Source organism: Seriola lalandi, unplaced genomic scaffold (genome assembly GCF_002814215.2).
Source record: "Seriola lalandi dorsalis isolate HSWRI2012SDOR001 ecotype SW California unplaced genomic scaffold, Sedor1 jcf7180002054443, whole genome shotgun sequence".
Taxonomy (NCBI): Eukaryota; Metazoa; Chordata; class Actinopteri; order Carangiformes; family Carangidae; genus Seriola; species Seriola lalandi.
The window spans coordinates 1,291,596-1,308,544 of NW_019524996.1; the positions used below are offsets into that span (position 1 = coordinate 1,291,596).

The following is a 16,949-nucleotide window of genomic DNA, read 5'->3' on the forward strand; positions in this document are numbered from 1 at the left end:
CCTATTTGTCTGGAAGTCCACCAAAAATCACTGCAGCTGACAGTCGAGCGACGGCATCCAAAATGGAGGCTCCGCTTTTTTTGAATGCCGCCGTCGCCGGTCTCTGCCATGGCGAGTGTGTGCTTCATACTGGCAGCATGGCACATTTATGGGCATTCCCCATAAGGTGCCTTTCTGATTGATGGCACAGCCTCGTGCACCTCCCTCTCTTCACTCTTCAGTCCTGATTTATTCGTCTAGTCTCTGTGACTTGGCACCAGCATTGCCCACTACTTCTCGTGTGGAAACTCCCTGCGGGCACATTCACTATTATTTGGAGTCCCGATGGGCGAAAGCATCAGACGGAAACATACACGTACACACACACACACACGCACGCACACACTGCGGCGTCTCATCTCACTCACACTGGGCCTGTGCTAGAGGGCAGGTGAGCCTCCCACTGCCTTCACTCTGAAAGGATCTCTCACCCAGAGGGCTCAGCTGCTTGGTGGGCCAGAGGGGTAAGCGGCTCTGTAAGCCTGCCAAGTGAGGAACTGGTCTGGGTATGCATGAGGCCAATCCTGACACACACACACACACACGCACACGCACACACACACACACACACACTACCAGTCTGCATGAACCTTGCAGGCTTCTGCCTTTGCCAATCTGCAGTTTATGATCCTTGTCTGCCTGTCAGGATCTTCATAAAGAGATCAACCCAAGTGGTGAAGGAATCAACGCATAAAGAAGATTGATGCACAGGGAGCACTTCATGTTACTGTCTGACTGGGTCAACCTCATATACTTCACATATTAGGCAGCGTACAGGAAACAATTCATTATAAAAACCTACTGTATACTACAGTGAAAATTAAACTGCAACACACACACACACACACGCACACGCGCACACACGCGCACACACACACACACACACACACACACACACACACACACACACACACACACACACACACATCTATACGAGCTTCCAGCCACGTGTTCTTTTAAAATATAGTTTGGCCACATCCAGACTTGATTTGTAACAACTGTTCACCTCCAACCACGACAGCTCACAAATCATGAGTGTGTAAAAAGAGAAAACTGACACACAAAGTTTGCATGTTGCCAACAGTGACGACATGTTATGGCCATATGCAAAAATCTCATCTCAAATAAGGAACAAGAAAACAGTTTGGATGCCAGGATTAAGCAGGAACCTTATTAAACCTTTGCCATGTTTAAAATGAAATTATGCATGTTTTTTTTTTTTAAAGTTGTAATTGTGAATCGTGTGCTTTAAGTTTAGTTTTAATCATTTTACCTGTGCCTCTTGTATGATCAATGACTTTCCTTGCTTGTAATGTCTCTAGTCCAAGTTGCCTGAAAAAATGGAAATGAGGAAACATGAGTTACCAGATCATTAGAGTCTTAAGAAATACCAGAAACCTGATGTGCAACTCAGCCTGTGCTGCAGTTCTTCAACTTCAATCAGGCCTCTGCAGAGAGCTCACTGTGTGGACGAGTGAATGCCTGCCATCTAGTGGCCACTTTGTAGAAACATTCAGAGATGCCAGGAGAGACGATTCAACTGGTCGCATAACTTCCTTTAATAAACTGAACCAAGAAAACACATATTACAAAATATTTTTTTTTCCTTTTTACAGACATGAAACCATTTTCTCCTCCCCTTCATTTTCCAAAGCAAAAAATGGAAACAGAACCATGGACCATTTTTTTTTTAAGTGTGTATCATTTTCTTTATGTAGAAAACAACTGCACCAAAAAAAAGAAAAAAAAAAAAAAAGAAAAAAAAGAAAAAGAAAACTTTTACTGCACAAGTTTGCAGGGAGGCGAGGAGCAGACGAGGCTTTCAGAGCCCACCAGGAAAAAGCCGTAAAAGTCAGTTTCTGAGTGTGTATGTATGTTTCTATCTTTATACGTCGACTAGCAGGATAGCTTGTGTTTCATGGAGCAGTCCATCAAAATGTAGTGGTTTAATTCATATCTCTGACATTAACATGAGCACTACAGGCTTAGGTTTGTTACAACATAGGGGTTTGCTGCATGTAAAAGACGGAAAGTCTTTAGGTGGGCTGACAACGCGGCGCAGATCAGCTGGGTTGATGACAGATGGAATATATTGTTGAACAGCCTTGGCGTAAGATAAAAAAAAAAAAAAAGCAGTCCTGCAGATGTACACTGTTGTAGGTGCCATCCAAAGCAGAAACTTCCAAACTTCCCCACCAGTCCGAGATCATTCAGGGGTCGCTGGGGGGGGTGCGGGGTCACAAAAGGAGGCACAAGCTGAAAGCAGGGGAGCTAGCCAGCAAGTAAGGTTCAGCGGGAAACTCAAGGTCCTCCAGTGTTCCTATCAGTGTGCTCACAGCCTCAAATCTACCCATACACAGTATATCAGCTTCAGCTTATCTGTCACAGACGCCGCTCCATCACAGAGCAGCGGACAATGACTTGATTCCCCAAAGCACTGATGACCTTGTTAAAAGTGGGCACTGCAGTGGACACGACAATCATTTGTTAAGGGGGGGAAATAAGGAGACCAGCTGCTTTCAAAGTTGAGTGTCACCTGAATGGCACTCAATTTGGAAGCTAAACTTCATTCAAGTCAGGACCTTCAGTTGAGAGGAAAGAGCAAGGGACCGGAGGTGGTGACTGTCCCTAACTGGACTGTTATAGGTCAGAACCAACCCCAGGTCCAACCAGTCCCACCAACACAACACATGACAGCTTGTTCAGAGGGCGGCCATGTTCTCGACCAAAACTGAAAAGACCCTTAATCTCTTTCTTTCAGACATTCACATTCACAATCTTTGTTTCAGCTTTCACTACCTGCTCACTCCCTCTGCCTTTCCCTTTAGGCCAGGGTTGCTGGAGCCATCCCATGATACCTGGGCGATACCTGGGTCTATCTCACCCTGGGGGGGAGGCTTGGGGTCAGCGGGCAGCTCCGTGGGAAAAACGGAGGTCCTGGTCCTTAGGGAACTGTGCTGCGGTGGTGGGAGCAGCAGTCACCAGTCCTGCTGGGGCCTCAGCTGCAGCAGAAGGTTTAGGCGGAGAGTCTGCGACCCAGGGCGGCGGGGGCTGTCCCCGGGCCTTGGCGTCCACAGCCGGAGAGGGGTCCTTGCTGCTCTGAGAGGCCCCAGCTTCCGAGTCCTGCTGAGAGATGAGCTGGAGCAACGCGGCTGCCACGGCGGGGCTGATGTCCTGGCTAGGTTGGGTTTCTGAACCGGCCTGAAGGTGAGGCGCAGGCGGAGGTGGCCCGGGTGGAGAGGGTGGACGCTGCTCACAAGATGGAGGCACCTGGTTGGCGCCAAGCCGTTTCTTTTTGGACACTGCGCCATCTGAAGGAGCCAAACAGGACAGAGGACAACATGTTAGACATCAAGGCATATCTGGCATATCATGTTTCATGTCAACATGTGGACTGTCTTTACATGAACCTTAGTTCGGTTTCTACATCTGACAATTATTAAGGAAAGTAAAAATGTATTTGTATCAAACGGGCCTGACATGGAGTTACACCATGTTGACATTCTCTCCTTCACCACAAGAGGGAGAGCAGGGCGCTCTAAGTGCATGAAGTACATTTTATTGCAATTATAAGGGCTTACATGAAATATCCGTCAGTACTGCTGCCACCAGTTGACTTTCATGAACCTACAGTCACTGTGTAGATGCTGCACAATAAATGCCACAAGTATTCAGAAGGTAAAACGTTATATGTGGCCTATGAAAAATATAGAACCATGCCCCTGTTCAGGCTCAGTGGATCTCAGTGTTAATTATAGAAAAAAATACCGGTTTAATTCTAAGTGGTGTTTATTAAATACAGGAACGTTTTTTTAAATGCACTGATGCGAAACTAAACCAAGAGGCAGTTGCCTTAAATGAAAGGAAAAATGTGGGAGAAAACATTAGGAGGAGCATGTACAGCTGGATAAACAGAAAGGGTGACTTATGTAGGAGAATTTAAGTATTGTAAAGGGCAGGACAAGTTTGCACAACCAGGTTAGTGTATTTTTTTTCCCCTCTACTACAGCAGGCCAACAAGGCTGCTTCAGAGGCCTCGACAGGATAAATAACCAGAAGAAAACAGGACTGTTACCATTCCAGTGTCAGCAGCAGAGTGAACAGTTTTATTCAACTTGCTAATCACATTTTTTTTTTTAACTAATATCTGAGTCAGAGTGAACAGTTGAAAACAAACAAAAAGAAAATGTGTGACAAAACCAAAGTTAAAAGAAACACATGCAGGTGAGGTCTAAAAGATTCAAAACATTTATTTTTCACTTGATAATTTATTAGACTTTCTTCATAAAAAGGCTGACATTACAGACTGTTTAAAGCAACATCTTTTACTGTGACGAATCCATGACACCTGCTTTATAATGAGAATGAAGTGAGGAAGGAAAAAACATGTGGAAAATGGGACAGATACAGAAACAAAGACTGTGAGGGAGAAAGGAGGAAGAGAAACGTGGAAGGGAACAATACAGTGTGAACCTTTCTTTTCACTCAAATGAATAAAAACTACACTTTCTTCTGGTTTATTGAGTAGACAAGAAAGAGATGCCCATGTGCACCAAACCTTTTGACTGGTTACCAGGGTCACATGAAGACAAACACTAGACAGACATTTTGCAGGTTTTTCTTTTGCATGTTTTAGTTTGTCGGGTGGTGAAAGGGACAATGGTGAGTGTGTGTGTTTAGGAATGTCAGGGATGAAGGAGGGGGAGGGAGACTCATGGTAAGTGTAATAGCCAAATTCATTTGGTGAATTTTTTCATTCTGCTGATTTCTTCAGGTAGTCTAACATGTGATTAGTATATAGGAATCTTTAGAGCCAAAGCTCAGTCAGCTTCTGTTTGTTCTCTGCCCTGTTTTCCTCATTCTTGCAGTCCCCAGTGACTTCCACCTGACCCTGGTTCCCCCGTTTTCCACCCTCTAAAGACTAAACCCAGACTTGCCCTTGCGATCAGTAGTAGAGGCGGACGAACCGCGCGTTAGTGCCTCCTCTGATTGGACGCCATTGCTCTCGTCGCCTTGCTCTTCGGTTTGAGGCTTGATGATGTGACCCAAAATGAGAGCAAGCAGGTTGGCCTGGTCTTCCTGGCTGAGTGGCGGCTCCCCGGACGTCGGCGACGGCTCCTGGGGTTCAGGAGGTGGCTCCGGTGGCTGGGACCTGGCAGCAGGCTGGGCCTGGTCCTCTTGAGCCCCCTGGTGGTCAGAGGCCTCACTGAGGGCAGACAACGACTGGCTGAGAGTCTCTGGGTTGGAGAGGTTGAGGAGCTGGGCTACCTGGGGTAGACTGAGATCCGTCTGTCCCTGGAGGAGGTTCAGCAGCACTGCCAACTCTGTCTGGTTCAGCTGCTCTGCAACAGCTCCCAGGCCTGAACACACACATTCACACGGCCAAAATTCAAACTATGAGAAAGCAATACGGTGCAAACAAAAAGGTCCACCAACATTTCCTCTACATGATTCAAAATTATGTCTCACTTCCGAGCAGTGCAACTGTATGTCAGTATACTGCATTCCCATCTTTGCCAACATGATGCAGCTTTGCTAAGAAAGTATAGTAATTACAGGACAATCAGAAAACACTGCAATGATGAGGTGCCTCTGTGGCTTTGGGGTTAGGATGCCAACCATCAACCACAACATCCCCAGTTCAAATCCAGCCAGGTGTTGCAGGTCATTCTCCATCCCTTTCCTTCATTTCCTGTTATCTACTGTTGCTCTCTAATACTAATATGACTGGGTATCAGAGCATTTTCTACTTGGCTGCTCATTCCATTAATATTATACAAATGTGCAAACTTTCCACATTTGCCTTGTATTGGAAAAGCAGAATATAGAAACATTTAATACCAGTGTGTCTTACATCCATATGTGTTCCTGGCTCACTACTTGTGTGAGGTTATGTGTTACCTGACAACTCACTCTCTAAGTTGGCTGTGGAGGGTGGTTTTCCCGGCGGGGGCGGCGGGGCTCCGGCGGGGCTGCTCTGGGGCCGACTGTTCTCTCCACTAGACGTTCCTGTCGTGTCTTTACGGGGCACTTTGGGTACAGGCACATCCTCTGGTACACCACTCTGACGTGCACGCCGTCTCTTCTTACTCCACAGCTCATGGCAGTCCTGATGGTGAGGGAGACTGGGGACGGAGGGGGCAGACATGCCAAACATTTTTTAAAATGACTACAGTGTGCATTTAGAATATTTATTCACCATCTTCAAATCTAATGTATATCTAATACTATACAGATTAATAAAAGTCAGTATGTTGTTTTTATGTGCTCTAATTGAATTTTATATCCCGATAATGTGAAGCCATAGGTCATGAGCTACTAACTCTGGCGGCGGCATCTTGCTGGGCTCCACATCACAAAGGAAGTCACTGTGGAGAGCCTGCTCTGATGTGCAGCGCCGTGCAGGGTCGAGGGTCAGCATTCGGTCCAGCAGGTCCAGGGCAGGAGTAGGTAAACTATGCAGAGAGAGGAGGGGGGGGGGGGACATTTTTCAAATGCAAAAACAGACAAAGAGTTGATCACAGCTACTTTCGGGGGAAAGAGCAGCATGGCAACATACAAGGCAAATTCCTCCCGTAGTTGCCGTCTGTACTGCTTTTTGGGTTTCATGGTGTTGAAGAGGGGAAGTTTGATGACGTCAGGCCAGGCTGCAGGACAGGGACTCCCACACAGGCGGCTGAAGGAGACGACACAGGTATGGGGTCGGCGGTTACAAAATAGGGATGTGATTGAAATTATTACTTGGGATGTTGTGTTCAGGGAAGAGCAGCTTACCTGATGAGCTCCAGCTGTAGAAGTTCCTGGTTGGCCTGGAAGATGGGCTTCTTTTTAAAGAGCTCTCCCAAAATGCACCTGGGCAATGACAGATAACCGGGGCAGGTAGTGAGAAAATGCACACTTCATACTGAGCATATGACGTACAAAACATTTCAAGTCCAGTCAGACAAGACAGTTCAAATCTACATGTATTAATATATATATATATATATATATATATGAACTTACATTACAAATTATATACAGTTTATGCTAGAGGTCATGATATCTACACCACATTGGAGAAATTATAGAATTAAAAAAAGTAAATAGGTAAAAGAATAAATAAAGTAACTGTGAATGGACACAGGTGTGCTAGAGTGTCATACTCACCCACAGCTCCAAACATCGATGGCTGGAGAGTACCTCTCCTCCCCCAGCAGCAGTTCGGGGGGTCGGTACCATAGTGTGATTACTTTATTAGTGTACGGCCGACTGGGCACAAGGAAAGAGAGGGGGGCAGTGAGGGTCAGCATTCATTCACCCAGCATTTATTCCCCATAAACATATCAGCTTCAACTAACTAGGATCTCTCTTATGTAGAGACGGCACCACCTAGTGGGCAGTCCAGCTCATGATGAGGTTTAATTACTGCTCCAATCATCATAAACACTTTTAATCATACATTTAAAAACCAGGTCTGATATTCACTACACAGACTCAAGCAGATGAGGCCTCCATATATCGCATACATTCACAAGTATATACAGAGATGACAAACACTGTCGTCTTACCTTTCCTCTGAATTGTAAAGCCGGGCCAAACCAAAGTCAGCTAGTTTGATCTGACCTCTGAACAAAGAAACACAGATAGCAACAATCTGAGATTAGGAGCAACACCAGCAAGAATGAGGCAACAAGCCGCTGTCAACAACTTGTATCTAACTCTGAGACAGAAGAAAGAAACCAGACATTTTAGTAGTTCGCTTTTGGACAACACAAAATTATAAAACTTGCTATTAGTGAGGATATCGATCATCTGGATCCAGGTTACTAAAATCTGATACCAGAATCAGTTTAGTGATATTATAGCTGACTGAAAAATGTCGTACATGCTGTATATTTAAATATCTGCTTTGTACATATGTTATTATTATTGTCTCTTTTTAAATATCTTTTTCAATATCTCTGTTATCTTTTTATTTTTATTTAAAGTTTTTTGTATTTGATGTTGACATTTTGCAGTTTTTTGTACTGTCCACTTTGCTGCAGATTTCCCCAATGTGGGACTAATAAAGGACTATCTTATCTTACAAGGCACTTTGAGAAGGTAAAAGCCAAAACAATAAAGCTTCTGGCCAAACTCAGCAGTTACATAGTGCAAATGTCCAAACTCCAGGCATCTATTCAGGGTTAGTTGCACAGCGTAGCTCTAAATGCTCCATAAAACAGCAAAACCTTTTTTCTTCTACCTATTAGCATCTTAGCTTGTGCAGCTCATTTAACTCTGTTCACTCATGCGTCCTGTGACATTTGCAGATTGGATGCAGAATTGTACTAAGCAACCATCTGTGAGAACCTGCTGTACTCCTTCATTGTTGTTATTTGAAGCGCTCGATTAAATTAGCAGCACTGTAATTTGCTTTGCTGCTGATGCACCTCAAAAAAATTGCAGTCCGATCATTAACGTTGGCATTCGCCTGCTTTAGGACTCGAGTTTACCGTATTTACAGACTGCAGCTGCATTTCAACTGTCTGCAGGAATTATCACAAAGTTGTTGAGTGGATTAGAGGCAGAGAAGTAAACAAAAACAAAAAGTTGATTTAACAACCTGTAGGTAATAATGATATTTCAAAATTCAACTGCAACAGCTGCATTTGCCACAGCAAACACACCACAACACACTCTCCTCATGAAAGTCCCTTACGCCATCTTACTCCTGGTGTCCGTGTTACTTACCTGTTGTTGAGCAGTATGTTGGAGCATTTGATGTCTCTGTGTAGGAAGTTGTTCTTATGGCAGTAGTCCAAGCCCTCCATCAGCTGGCGCATGAAGCTGCGGATGTGCTCATGGGAGAACTGGACCAGGCCCGACTCCAGCAGGCCCATCAGGTCGTGGTCCATGTACTCAAACACCAGGTAAAAAGCTCCTGAGACAGAGGGACGACGTATTGAGAAATTTAGAATTTAAGGGTAAATTATCACTAAGTCACATGAAGCAGAAAACTCCTGAAGCACTGCAAACAGTGATTTTATCTGCCACCAAAACCAACTGCAATAATCACATTACTCCTGGTTTTTACTTGTATGTATGTTTTTGTATGTTGGTATATGCAATTAAGAGTAAGATAAACAGAAATCTCCACATCTTTCCTGCTTTTCTCTGTGAGGCAGAAGGGTTCCAATACTATCATCATAAATACTTTCTGTCACTGCAAAACATGTTCACATTAGCTGTGTTTGTTAAAAAAAAAAAAAAAAAAAAAAGGATAAAACAGACCTAGATTTTTCCAGTTGTGGTAAATTAACCACCATGTGACTATTTTACAGTCAATATCCGCAATTCAATGTAACTATTAGGGTACGGTGTGTATCTCTATCAGAATATTCAATATTCAATTCATATTTTCAAACAGATAAACTACTCAAATACAAACTCAAATTCAATTTAATTAAGTTCAGGTTTGATAGTTTTAACTTTAAATGACTTAACTTTTTTTTTTGTTGTTGTTTTGACAAAATAAAACCAAATCTATAAAACACGAAATTTTATTTCATGTAGAAGTTGAAAACAAAATGCAACCGCCCCAAAATGTCTACTGTCAAATGAACAATGGTAACTAAATAATGGGCAGTGACACATGGCGTAGTGATGAACAGGGCACATTGTCCATTAAGTTTTAAGAAGTGTTTTGGTTTCAGCATCTTCTGGACAACATCGTGGTTTTGGCTCCAACAACTATTGTTGTGATTTTATGCTGTTCTTTTTTTTTTATTCAATCATTTTAATGTAACCATTTATCCTGTGGTTGTCACTGCTTTGAGCTCAACAGCAGTGGAAGAACACCCACACCGTGATGACCCTTCTTTCAGACATGCTGCAGTTCTGGCTACAACCGAATCAGTGCTGTCACAGCTGATGGAAAACATTTCCAATGTGTGATAGATTATAGCCAGAGGTACAGTATGCCTGAAAGTTTCAGACAGGCAAGAGCAACAGCACCACCACAGACTGGCTATTATCTTTCCATATTACCCAGTTGAAAGATCGTTTCTCACCCTCTTACCTTTGTCCTTTTTAAAGTCAAGTGCATCCTGCTTGTCGGTGACAATCTCCTTCATGTTGACAACACTGCGGTGTTTGAGCTGCCGCAGGATCTTGATCTCTCTGATGGCTGTGATTGGGAACCCTTCCTTTTCATTGTCTAAACGCACTTTCTTCAGAGCCACCAGCTCCCCTGGGCATTTAGAGAAGAATCATGTTAATCATCTGATCTCTGAATTTAAATATTCCACTTCCAAATTCCAGATAATATCTCCTTACCAGTGTCTTTGTCCTTGGCCTTGTACACTTGACCATAGGTTCCTTCCCCTATGATGCCAATGATATCGAATTTATCTACACAGCGTTTGCCCCAGTCACTCTGGGTGTGTTTGCGCTCACCATATCGCGGGCAGCAAATCCTGGAAACAACCAACAAGAAAACCGGATTAGAATTGATGTGGGATTAACAAAAGGAGACAGAAAGTGTGTGCGTAATAAATGAAACTGACTTTGGTCTCTTCTTAAGGGCTGGCTGGGGTAGCGGAGGAGCCTGGCGGATTGGGGACTGTGGGGGTGAGGATTCGCTTCCGGCTAGGGTGGGTGGTAACGGAAGGTCAATGAGTGATGGCCGGCTGCGAACCTCCTTCTCTTTCCTAGATGGCCTCTGAGGAGGGGTGGACTTCTTTGGACTGATGGTGCAAAATAAAAAGAGTGTTAGACAAAAGTGTAATAGTTTAAGGAGAAAGACGAGAAGCAGAAATCAGATACTTACTTGGAGAGGTGCACTCTTTGATTACGTGTCCCAGATCTCCACATTATCACTTAGCTCACCGTTTTATGTAATACAACTGAGCAGGGAAAACCGTGCAAATATAATGATAGGAGCTTTCTGCACTTGATAATCTATAATCAATGCAATAGACAGGCTAGCTGAGTCGCCTACCTTGCTCAAACACCTGACTTCTCTAAACTGGATTCTAAGTTATCAGATGTCTTTGATACCCTGCAGGTAGGGCTGCACATTATGCAAAATCATATTGTGATTATTCTGGCAGATATTGCAATACTAGAATGGTTGTTTTTGCATTTTCATTTTTACTGAAAATTTTAAAAACTGATGGTGCGATTTTGGTTGGGTCTTGTACCAAACAAACCGCTTCCCTTAAGTCTGAAGAATATGATTTCTCTGTAGCACCACAACGCTTATGATGCTAACAATGCACAACAGTGCTGTGACATATTCTAACTTTTATCAAAACAATTGCAGGTCCTGCTGCTGCTATTTCGATTATATATCAATTACTTTGTGCAGCCCTACCTGCACATATAAGCAGGTTTTTTTAAACGCGGATAAACTCGCTTAAAAAAGGAGATTGACTTCTTTCACGCTGCCAAATGAGTTTACATTTCTGTTTGGACTGAAAGGACACAGACACACAACTGCAGAGAACAATATCGTCGAATGCAGAACCAGAGTACACTCACGCAGACAGGGGGACAAAAAGTGAGCTGCTAGCTGCCATGCAAACTGGTAAAATGGATCCCTCGCATCTCATCCCGAGATTGGTGCTTCTGTAAGTGTCAGACACTTCAATCTGTGATCGTGTGTTTTTGAAACTTATTTCAGGGCTGCACTCACTCTTTCTCCCCCAATCACAGTGTAGCTGTGATGTTTGTAGTTTAAGCTGCAACTACGGCAGAGTCATTTGACCTGGAGCGAGTGCCGATTGTACCCTTTCACATTGCAGACGAAAGCCTGATGTTAGCAGGTCTTAGTGGGTTTTTTGACCAGTGGAAAAGGGGTTTTACTCTCTCTTAAGTAATGTTCACCACAGAGCTTTGCCTTACGGGAGTTGAAATACACTAAGTCCAAAGGGAAATTAGTGCCAATCACAGAATATAAATTAACTGATAATATTAAACTCTATTGAAAAGTCTGATACATTGTCGTGATTCTTGTGTGACAACTTGAACTAAATCTCAAGTGTGGCAGGTCAGAACTGTAGCTGCCAAGTGTGTAGTTGCAGGAAAGTTAATAGGACCTTATGTGCCGCAGTCAAAGACGGGTGGGCAGGTTGTTAACCATCAAAGATTTGAGTTTATTTGAGTCGCGTCTTATGATGTATGCACCTGTGCTGTTTGCTAGCAAAAGTTGCCCTAATTTAGTGTGCACTGTGGGTCATTCTGTATGCGTGTCACTGTTGGTGGTCCTCACCTGTCCTGAGTGTTTCCCAGCAGTACAGGTGGCAAAGGCAGGGGGGGCAGAGTTGACGTCTTGTGAAGTGGGGTCTGGCGGATGGGGCTTCGTGTGGGACCGATTGCTGGAGATTTGGCCTGGGATATGGTTAAGGGTGTTGGAGGCTGAATATTTGTTTCTGCCTGAGGTGGTGGTGGTGGAATCTGGGTGGCTGATCCAGGTGGCACAGGAGGAGAGGGCTGAGGGGGAGGAGGTGCAGGAGAGGAGGCGGAAGAAGAGTGAAAAGGCGCAGTAACTTGATCTTCACCAATGGGAAGGTCCTGGGGTAGCTGTGCGGGTGGTGGCGGCGGCGGCTGGGGTTCTGCTGCTGTCGTCGAGTCTCTTTCTGGCTGTGGAGCCTCAGCTTTAGTGGGCCGTGAGGAGGAGGAGCCTGCAGATTTACGTGCTGACGGAGGAGGGGAAGCACCACCACTGGCACGAGCAGCTGCCTCAGCAGCTTGGCGTTCCTTCTTCCTACGGCTCAGCTCTGCTCCTAGGCTGGAGTTAAGCGGCAGGCGGGAGGAGGGAGGGGAGCGGCTAGCTGGCCGGCTGCTGTGGGAACTGGCCCCTGCTCCACTAGAGGTCGTGTGCCTCTTATTACGGGAACGAGAGGAGGAGCGACGGGAAGAAGAGTAGTGCAGAGGGGAGCGACTCCTGGAGCGGCCTGAGCGTCTAAATAAAAGAAACACATTTTTGTAAATTGTCAGGAACAACTCCATAAACAGATTTTTCCTATAAAATAAATTCTACTTCATATTCCTGAAGTCAGAAAATATGATAAAACATGTTGCTTGCTTTCTGAAAATGATTTAAAAAGGAACAGAGTGCATAGAAACAACCTCTTCCATCACAAAATAAAATGGTTATTGATCACATCATCATGCAAAACCAAAACATGCGGGCCTTTTAATTTGCAAAGTAACAGAAGTTAATATAGTTATATTTTAGCTAACAGTGAAACAACTGTTGCTCTTAAAACTGAAAGACAGATTGGATCTTAAACTTTACAATTAACTGAAGTGTTACAGTTGGTTCTTTGACTAATTTCCTGGTTTACATTTGCTTTGACTCCATTTTGGACACAGATATAGGCCACTGTCTCATAATGCATACAAGGAAAAATCTCAATAAACAGACAATTAAGAGGCTTTGTATGATGTGGGGAAATATGAACATGGTATTACACATGGCATTCTAACACATCTTATTATTACCACCAGGTATCAGTTGTTTTTTGTTTTGTTTTGTTTTTTTTTAAAGCTGCCTTTAATTTTAATTATAATTAATAATAATTAATATAAATATAATAATACTTTAATTTTCTTTTTGAGAGAAAAGTGGCTTACATCTACGGTACAAAATGAAAGGCATAGATAAGGGATGCTTTGTCCTAACCTCTGGTGTAACCAGAGTCCATGGTTTACTGACATTCTGTACTGCAGATATAAAATAGCCATCACTTGGGTTGATTTGAAGGTGCCTCCATCCTCACATTTTCTCACACTCTCCCTCCCACCCATTTGTCAAAATTTCCACATGGAGAACATACAGGTACATGCTGACTCTTGCAGATTCCCTTTTTAACAGCAGATAGTTTAATGGAGGGAGAAGGGGTCTGCATGTTCAACAGGTCTGCCTCACTTAAACAAACACAAGCAACCTGCACTGCGAGTTTTAACAGCCCAATGTGTCAGGACTTTGCAAAAATACTAGCAGATATGGCTTTCTTGGTAAATTGGTCTTCTTTTCTCTGAAACACTCAACGTGGCCTCTGATATTCGACACTTCCACTGTTTAGGTGAGTGTATGAGTGTGGGTGAAAGCTATCTAAATTCTCAGAACATATTACCCAAAGGATTTTCAAGGTTTTAAGAGCGCCCTACAGCATATACTCACCGAGACATGGGGCTGGTGCTGGAGGACCTGCGGGTACCATAAGGACTCATGGAGCGTCTCCTTGAATAGGGGCTGCTGTCCCTCTCGTAGCTGGAAGACCGGTGCCTGCTGCCATAGGGGCTGTCTGATCTTTGTCTGCTGCGGCGAGACATATCCCCATAAGGGCTGGGGCTTTGCTGAGCTACCCTCCTCCTGGAGTAGCTGTCATCTCCCTGCTGCCCATACCCACTGCCCGGTGGACTCTCACTGCCAGCCCCTCTTCTTGGACTGGGCGAAAGAGCAGAGGTGGTGCCCTTCCTGCGAGGGCTACCCCTACTTGAAGACTTGCCCTTAGGGCTCGACTTGTGGCTCTTGGAGGATTTGCGATGGCTCCTGTCTGCCCGGCTCCTCTGGGAGGAGGTCCGGCTGCCCTCCCCTCGGCCTTCTCTCCGCTGCTGCCGGTCTTTGCGAGACTTCCCTGAGCGGCTGCTCTCCTTGCTGCGAGATGAGGATGTGGAGGAAGTAGTGCTACCTACACTGGTTGCAGGCTGTACCTGGGAAGAGAGCATCAGCTCCCCGCGTTTAGAGTCACCTTCTGGCTGGACCTGGCGTTTGGATGAAGAGCCTGATGAGGCAGCCTTCTCCTTGCTCTTTCCGGAACTCCCTTTCTCACGGTCTTTGCTGCTCTTTTTCTTGTACCCACGTTCCCCATTCCCAGATTCTGTAATTTTATTAGGGTCCTTGGACTTTTTCCGGGAGTGTCTGTGCCCCCTGTTCTCTCTACCGCCACCTTCTCTTCCGATATCGTCCCTATCGTAGTCTGGTGAGGGCTCCAGTCGGTCCCCGATCCCCCGCTCAGAAGGCCTGGAGGACGGTGGGTCCGAGAAAGTGTCCGAGTCGGAGCTGATATCATCGTACTCAACCAGAGGCTTCACCGTGTTGACACCAGGAGGCGCCGTATCGCCGAGGGTAAAATCTTCGGGTCCCGGTGCCGCCAAGGATCCCCGATTATGTTTGGTTGATTTATGTCGTTTGCGTTTTGAAGAGGAAGAGGACATTGAAGATTTTAACTGCACCTTGCCGTCTTTGCTCGTCATGTCTCCCGCAGAGGTATGAGTCGGGGCCTGGGTCTGGTGTGCCACACCGCTGATGCTAGATTCCGGCTTCCTCTTGGTCCCATGGTGTCGGTCCGACCCAGGCATCCCTCACGCCGGCGTCGGTACCTCTCCTGCGACTGGGCCTCGATAGTCCAGGCAATTCATTCACAAGAGAACAGCAGCTACTCCAAATGCCAAAACTAATGTGTTACTAAGCAGAAACAGAGCAAGAAAATACACAAAATAAACACACCAGGCCGCTCACGTCCAGTCCTCAACGCCAGTTCATTCCATTGAGATCGCCAGCATAGTTCGTCAAAGCAGAAAAATGCCACCGTTGTTTTCCAGTGCTGTAAAGTTTGTACTTTGAATTGGTCAGTGAATGAAAAGGATCCCAACCAAACATCGGAGCATTGTGGTGTCGTCTCCGTCTCAATTTAGCTAGCACCGCTAGCTAATGCTCGGCAGCTAGCGAGCTGACTCGTAAAAAAGAAAAAAGTCCCTTTGTGAAAGCTGTCCTTGTCCGGTGCCAAGTTAAGTAAAGGTGTTTTTATTCCATAGAATTACGGTCTTTGCATTCAGAAACAAGCAAGTGCCTTCATTAAAAGACGCTCGAACAAAATGAAAACTTGACCCGGTTGGTACTGTTTACATGTTCCCTTTAATGTAAGTTTTATCCCCTATAAATTCAATATTGATTAGAAATCATAATATTTTCGTGTGCAGTAGATGTTCCAGTTTATTATCAATGGCTCTGGGAATCAACCTGGCCTATATTTAGGGCGATGCTAGTGGATTTAATATCATCCACAGCCCTATCTGAAGGAGACTACAAACGCCATTGTGGCTCCTGTGACTAGCAACTTCTGCGCACGGCGGAATGAACCGGAAGCGGGAGCGCTGTCAGTCTTGGGCGTATCATAGCAACGACCTATCGCGACAAAGAGCCCGCCTACTGTATTCGTGGTGGCGCGACAGCGACGCAAAATGCTGAGAAAGATGCACCAACATGAACAAGTAAAACATTTGTTTAACATGTCAAGTAATAGCGGATGACACATTTGATTGAATTAAAACACACAGCATTGGGCTCACAGGAAATGAAAGGTGGGTTTTAATTTTTGAGCAGCAATAAAGGAGACGATATTTGCCACTGCAGGCAAGGCTGGATTACAAACAGGCAAAGCAGGCAACTATCTGAAGGTCCCAGAACTACAGGGCCCTCAAAAGCTCCAAGTTTACTGGGTGTCAGCTGATTTGAGCTAATTTAATTGAGAATATGTTTAGGAATATTTAACACTAAATGACAATCTCAACTGACTTAAGGGCCTTTACACCTTACAACATAAGTTTAAGCCCCCCCTATATCAGTTTGTTTAGTTTTATAACCTTCCTTATGTCATTATATGTTGTACAATAGTGTGTTTAATCAATTTACTCCACACCAAATCTGGGGCCAGGTAATATTCTTGCACATAAAGCATAGAAAACTATATACATTGCACAGAGAGTGTAGGGTTAATATGTGCTGCGAATAGAAACCCACAGCAGGTTCATCCATCTTGATATTGCATAAATGACTGCTTATTATTTAACAAAAAAAATCTATTAGATTTGAGACACAAGCCGAGTGTTAGACCTGATAGAAACATTTGAAACAGACTTAGCATCAATATAAAAAA

General features: G+C 44.6%; 1 protein-coding gene across 2 annotated transcripts; it reads right to left on the reverse strand.

Annotated features, from left to right (window-relative positions):
- Nucleotides 1-1,574: 1,574 nt before the first annotated feature.
- On the reverse strand, nucleotides 1,575-16,124 carry cdk12 (cyclin dependent kinase 12). Of its 2 annotated transcripts, none has more exons than XM_023410951.2 (14): nucleotides 14,192-16,124; nucleotides 12,275-12,967; nucleotides 10,569-10,748; nucleotides 10,339-10,478; nucleotides 10,082-10,252; nucleotides 8,755-8,944; nucleotides 7,590-7,646; nucleotides 7,189-7,290; nucleotides 6,814-6,891; nucleotides 6,599-6,715; nucleotides 6,363-6,494; nucleotides 5,953-6,164; nucleotides 4,977-5,399; nucleotides 1,575-3,350 (listed from the first exon to the last, which is right to left on the reverse strand). In XM_023410951.2, the coding sequence occupies exons 1-14, from the start codon at nucleotides 15,370-15,372 to the stop codon at nucleotides 2,944-2,946; spliced, it is 4,083 nt and encodes a 1,360-aa protein (XP_023266719.1). In that variant the 5' UTR covers nucleotides 15,373-16,124; the 3' UTR covers nucleotides 1,575-2,943. The 2 variants fall into 2 exon arrangements, with proteins under 2 accessions (XP_023266719.1, XP_023266718.1); XM_023410950.2 differs by having other exon boundaries at nucleotides 5,941-6,164.
- Nucleotides 16,125-16,949: the final 825 nt, after the last annotated feature.

Bases quoted from the DNA above. Each gene is read 5' to 3' on its own strand.
- cdk12 (XM_023410950.2), bottom strand. From the start codon at position 15,372: ATGCCTGGGTCGGACCGACACCATGGGACCAAGAGGAAGCCGGAATCT. The intron at 6,165-6,362 runs GTTAGTAGCTCA...CTCCGTCCCCAG, and splicing joins AGCAAGATGCCGCCGCCAGA to TCTCCCTCACCATCAGGACT. The intron at 5,400-5,940 runs GTAACACATAAC...GTGTGTGTTCAG, and splicing joins CTTAGAGAGTGAGTTGTCAG to GCCTGGGAGCTGTTGCAGAG.